The sequence below is a fragment of the Galeopterus variegatus genome, unplaced genomic scaffold, assembly GCF_000696425.1.
Source record: "Galeopterus variegatus unplaced genomic scaffold, G_variegatus-3.0.2 Scaffold8557, whole genome shotgun sequence".
Classification (NCBI taxonomy): Eukaryota; Metazoa; Chordata; class Mammalia; order Dermoptera; family Cynocephalidae; genus Galeopterus; species Galeopterus variegatus.
The window spans coordinates 32,226-38,414 of NW_007734668.1; the positions used below are offsets into that span (position 1 = coordinate 32,226).

Here is a 6,189-nt window from a genome sequence, read left to right on the forward strand (position 1 = left end):
ATTTCTTGTTTAAAATTATTGTAGGTTTACAATCATTTACTAGCCAAAGATAAGAAATATGCTCAGGACACCTGAACCCTGACATTTTGATACCCTATTTTTGTCCTTCCTTACCTGACATTTGATATCTCAGCAAAAATTACCTCCTAGAAAAAACAATTCAGACTTTCAATGGCATAATCCCTTCAATGGATTCGGAATATTTTTTTACAATGCTTAATTGAAAGAAACAAACAAATAAATTTATAGTTTCAACCAAATTGGAGAAGTTGAAAAATATGTTACATATTTAGTTAAAATAGTAAATCTTAGGCATTGAATTAAAACAAGTATGTTAGAAATATAAAAACAAATAACCCAATATATAGGTTTTTTCTAAATTTCTGAATAGTTGTATGAATATCATGTTTTGTCTATGAGTGAACCCACAGGTTGTCTTCTTTGTGAAAGAATCTACATGTTTTGTTTTGTTTTTCAGAGACTAAAACAGACAGTAGACAGTTTTGCTAGGCATCTTTAATTAACAATAATTTATTGTATGTTCTCTAAAAGCTAAAAGAGACAAGATCGAAAGTTTGCATCCCAAAGAAATGATAAAGATTTTCCAAAACAGCAAAAAAAGAGACAGAGAGAAAAAGAAAGAACAATCACAATCATGTATTGAACTTTCAGAAGGAGAGAACATAGCTATAGTTACTAGAAGAGAAAAGGGGGAGGGAGAGGAGGAAGGGGGTTAGTGAGAAACTGGTAAATGGACACAAAAAATGATTATGTATTACAGTGATGAATACATTAATGATTTTGAGTTGACCATCTGTAGAGGTAGGGCTGGGTCTGGAGCTCACAGACCCCTTGAGGCCATTTGCAAACCATTCACACGCAGGTCTATGAGGCTAGGTAACCGGCAAAAAGGTCCTTGGAGGCTTTGTTGAAGAAGGAATAGTCTTTATTCAGCACACACTACACTATAAGCTAAGCAGTCCGCAGAGAAACTGAGAAACTCAACTGCTTCGGGCAAGGTCTAAAGACAAACTGAAACCCAGCAGCTGCCAAGAGAGTAAACATGCTCTATTAAACAGGAGCTCTCTGCCGCCAGCCTGCTTGCAAACTGCAGAACTGCACAATAGCTATTAACTAGAAAGATACATGGGCTCCCATGCACACTAACTCCACCCACACAACTTGTTTACCAGAAATGTCCAGGGAGCCTGACTAAATTATTCTACTTTCCTCACACCATCACATACTGTACACAACTATTGATAATCAGCATTGTACCCTACAAATATGTACAATTATGCATCAATTTAAAAAAGATAAAGTTTCATAATTATGAATATGCTAATTACCTTGATTTGATCATGGCACACGGTATGCATGTACTGAAATAAGACTCTGTAACCCATACATATGTACAATTATCTTTCAATTAAAAAATAAGCAAATTCCTTTAAAAAATTTAAAAAATAAAATAAAATAGCATGTTCACAAAAGAAGATACACAACCAGGCAATAAGCTAATGCAAAAATCCTCAACCTCACTTGTAATTAGGAAAATACAAATTAAGGCAAAAAGAGTTACTCTAGTTACTTACTAGAATTTCCTAAAATAAATAAATACATAAATAAAAAGGTAGTATTGGGAGCAATGGGACTTCATGAACATTGTTGGTGGGAGTATAAAATTGAACAACTCTCTGAAAAAATAGTTTCCTAAATAGTTCATTATACATCTACCAAGAGAAATAGAAATATATGATCACAAAAAGGTTTAGTCATAACAGCTTCAAAGTGAAAATAGTCCAGATGTCCTTCAACAAAATAGTAGGTAAACAAATGGTGATATATCCAGAAAATGGAATACAACTAGTGATTAAAAAGAGTAAACTACTGATGAATATTGCTAGGTCCCTGGAACTGAGAACCTGACTTTTTGAAAGCCCGCACCCTTTGGTTTTGTTCATTCCTCTAAATTTCTATCTCCCTAAGTCTCTGTTCCCACCAGCAGGCTGAGCAAGCTGTACACAGCGTGTAACATTGTGACTGTTTCCCTCAGGTAGGCCAAGGATTCTGTCTGTTCCCATGAGCAAGATGTACCTGGAATAGAACAATGGTTAACTGTCTTCCTAGGCTAGGCCAGATGTTAATCTTAACCCTATAAAAGACACCCAACTGCCTCCCACGGCTGATGCCATTTTTCAGCTCAGAGCAGCAGGTCCACTTGCCACTTGCTAATAAAATCTTTTTTTCTTCCTTTGCCCAGCTGGCTTCTCCATCCTTGGTGAACTTACAAACATTAAGTTGTGGAGGAATCCTTAAAAATATTTTAAGCTGAGAGAAAGAAAAAAGATCCATAAAATACCTATTCTTGGTTTCCATTAATAAGAAATTTTACAGTAGGCCAAACTAACAGATGGGGATAAAAATGAGACCAGTAATTGTACATTAGATAAGAGTTTCACAGGAAAATGGCCTGAGGGCCCTTTAGGCCTGGTGGACATGGTCTCTTGATATTCCTAGTAAGTTAGAAGTGCAGGTACTCCTTGCCATTGCTTTAAAGCAATGCCTCACATGTGAACTTTCTATTGTGTAAAAATCACACCTCTACTTGAAACAAATGGCAGCAATTAGCCCCTTAAAATTGCTTGAATAGTTAATTCACCCTTTGAACAACAATTCATTATGGGGCATTATATGGATACATTTTATTAAGGATGTATGACTCACAAATTTTTAGTATTCCACAATTTGATCTGGTGATTACATCTCAGTAAATCAACCCAAAGTATGGAGATTAGCATGCAATTCTATGTAAAACAGAAACAAAAGATGTACATGTACAGAAGAATGTACCTTCTCTCCAGGAAATCCCACATAATCACTTTGTATTGCCATGAAAGTTGGGGCAAATTAATGCTTTCCTAATAACGATTTAAGGCAGCACACTGACCCATCCACTTCCTCAGGGCTCCCTTGACATCACTGTTCCGCAGACTGTAGATGAGGGGGTTGAATGCAGGGGTGAAGATAGCGTAGAATGCTGAAACCACCTTATCGTGGTCAGCTGACCTGTAGGATTTGGGTCTCATGTAGATAAAAATGGCAGCTCCATAAAAGAGTCCCACCACAGCCAAATGTGACGAACAGGTGGCAATGGCCTTCTTGCCGGCTTCCCTAGAATGCATTTGCAGAACAGCAGTGAGGATGCGACTGTAAGAGGTCAGGATGATGGAAAAGGGGACCAGGAGCATTAACACACAGCAGACGTACATGACATACTCAAAGACAGATGTATCAGTGCAAGCCAAGCGCATCAACATGGGAGCCTCACAGAAGAATTGATCGATCTCGTGTACACCACAAAATGGGACGCTCAAGGCAACAACAGCTTGCATGAGTCCATCGGCTGCTCCCAGGAACCAAGACCCCGAAATCATTCTCAGGCAAAACTGCCAGCTCATGAGGTTGGGGTATCTCAGTGGATGGCAAATAGCCACATAGCGGTCATAAGACATGGCAGCCAGGAGGAAACACTCTCCACCACCCAGAGTAACCAAGAAGAAAATCTGCAACCCACACCCACCAGAGGAGATGGACTTCGTTCCAGTCAGGTAGTCAGCAGCCATTTTGGGCACAGTAGTGGAAGCCAGCATCAGATCCATGAGGCAGAGTTGGCTCAGGAGGAGGTACATGGGTGTGTGGAGCTGGCGGTCCCTGAAAATCAGGAGAAGCACAAGGGCATTGGCCACTAGAGAGGTGAAAGCAATCGTCAGGACCATCACAAACAGAAACTGGTGGGTTCTGGTGGTGTTAAAGAGTCCTAGGAGAATGAAATATGTGGTGATATTCCCATTTTCCATGATTTCAAACAGGAGTGACACTGCAAAAGGAGTAATCCGTGAGAGACTTTTTATTATTTACAACACTCTATGTGAAACACACATTTCTTGAAAAGCATTTATGTGAAAATGATGAAACCTATTTTGAATGCCTCATCTGCCTTTTGCAAAAAATGTTTTAACTTTAACATATGATTAACGTTTTTTTCTGATTTTGAAGGTTTTTGTGATAATTATTTCATTTGAGTATTGATTAATTGGCATATTGAATCAAAATCATTGATAAATTGCAAGTAACAAATCTGATCCCAACATAGATGACAAGGAAATTATTCACAAACTTTCATATACTTTGTCGTTTATATTTTGTTTGCTTTACATTATGCATAGTCAATATTCTTAGAAGCTGAATTAAATCAATATTTTAATGACATAAAAGCTTATTACTTGATAATAAAGGTTACACATCTCTAACATATCACCATTCACTGAAACCTCCTGAAATTACTTCATCTGGGAAGGCATTTTTACTTTCCAAACAAAAAGACTGATATTCTCAGGTTGAGCTTTCAGACCTGGAAACTAAGTTTGAGATGGAATCATAACTTCATTTAGACTTGTTAGTACATTTAGTTGGACTTTACAGAGTTGCACAGTGAAAACAAAAATAGCCTTCTTAAAATATGTCCTCACAAGGAATACAATGAAAACTGCACACTCTCATTAAGGTACTTTACTGTTGCAAGACTGCTTCTCCTTACGGTCACAGTAAAGCAACTTTTACCAAGTAAAGATGATAAAACTTAGTTCCTTACACAGCCATAGAGTAGCAAAATTTAAAACCCTAGCCATAGGTTAATTTCTTTTCAAGTTCCAAGAATATCTAAATCTTTAAAGGCATTTTATTCTCTGACCTGCTGGTACAACAACTGTTCTAACTTCTTGTATAAATGTGGCTAAGACTGCAGGGATGTGGACACTAATTCATTCTCAAGGATAGGGTTTAATTCAATAAAATTACAAGGCAGAAGGAGTCCATCTCTTTCATAGGTATTTCCTTTGCATCCTATTTTACATATGCATCCTAATCAAATGTCAGTCTTGACTGGGCAAGTAAGTTCAATAGACTTACTCAATCCGTGATTACATGCCTTGATTATTGTAATTGTACTAACAGAATAGTACTTGAGGTTTAAGGTGCTTGTTTAAAAGTTAATCATCATGGAAATGCACCCCCTCATCGCCAAATGTATTCTTTAATGGCAAAAATATTGTGAGCTGTGCACTTCCATATATCTAACATGCACTCTCTATACCTAGTACTTCTATGAAATCCCTAGTTATGGCCCTCAGAATCACTTTCCTGAAGGACCTCAAAACCCTCCTATTTCTTTAATTGAAGACTTCTGTTTCCTCATTATTTCAACTTCTCAGTGTTGAAGATTGATTAAACACTAAACCTGCTTCAAAAGCAGGCGGTAATTTAGTAACTACAGTTATTGGGTAAGTTCCTTAAACTTCATTTTCCTTCCATATTAATCATTTTTCATTATACAGCCAGTACAGTGGCATTAAGTGAACTCACATTGTTGTGCAACCATCAATAACACCCATCTCTGCAACTCTTTTCATCTCTCCAAATGGATACTCTGTGCCCACTGAACAATAATTCCCTATTCTCCCTCCACCCAGCCCCTGGCAACCTCCATTGTACTTCCTATCTCTATAAATTTTGCTACTCTAGGAACCTCATATAAATGAAATCATACAGCATTTCTCATTTTGTAACTATGGATATTCTGGAGTTCAAAATGTATAACCAAATTATTAAATGTTAAGAGATTAGTATGAGCTACTTACATAATATAAAACTGGTGAAACCTGAACAGGTTGTTGACATTGTCTTTGAGCAGCATTGTCTTTATGTATCTTTGTGTGAGAAGGAAAGATCTTCTAGTCTGGCTGCATGGGTTTTTCTTGCATCAGTGTTTATAGAGTACTATTAAGGGGTGTGGCCTACTGCCATCCTTGGCTAAAAATGCTATCCTATTCTGAGCTGAATAAATCTGATGCTTTGAATGTCAAAGATGTTGAATGTTCAGGGATATTTTAGAGATTCCTAAATTTCAGTATAATTCCTATGTGCTTTTGGAAATCTATTATTCATTAAAATAATAATTATTTAGGAGCAAAAGTAAAATGTAAATAAATGTTCTTCGAAAAGGTTAATGATTTAAAAATGCACTACAGGGGCCGGCCCGGTGGCGCACTGCTACAGTGCGCCACTTGGGAGCGCGGTGGCGCTCCCGCCTAGGGGTCGGATCCCCCATACAGACCCGCTCCCCCCCCC

At 37.6% G+C, this 6,189-nt stretch overlaps 1 protein-coding gene across 1 annotated transcript; it reads right to left on the bottom strand.

Moving 5' to 3' along the window:
- Nucleotides 1-2,588: 2,588 nt before the first annotated feature.
- Nucleotides 2,589-3,860, bottom strand: LOC103608556 (olfactory receptor 2T8-like). Its single transcript, XM_008592976.1, has one exon. The coding sequence runs from the start codon at nucleotides 3,858-3,860 to the stop codon at nucleotides 2,922-2,924; it is 939 nt and encodes a 312-aa protein (XP_008591198.1). The 3' UTR covers nucleotides 2,589-2,921.
- Between the last annotated feature and the right edge of the window lie 2,329 nt (nucleotides 3,861-6,189).

Excerpts from the sequence above, each read along its gene's own strand:
- LOC103608556 (XM_008592976.1), bottom strand. The coding sequence starts at position 3,860 with ATGGAAAATGGGAATATCACCACATATTTCATTCTCCTAGGACTCTTT.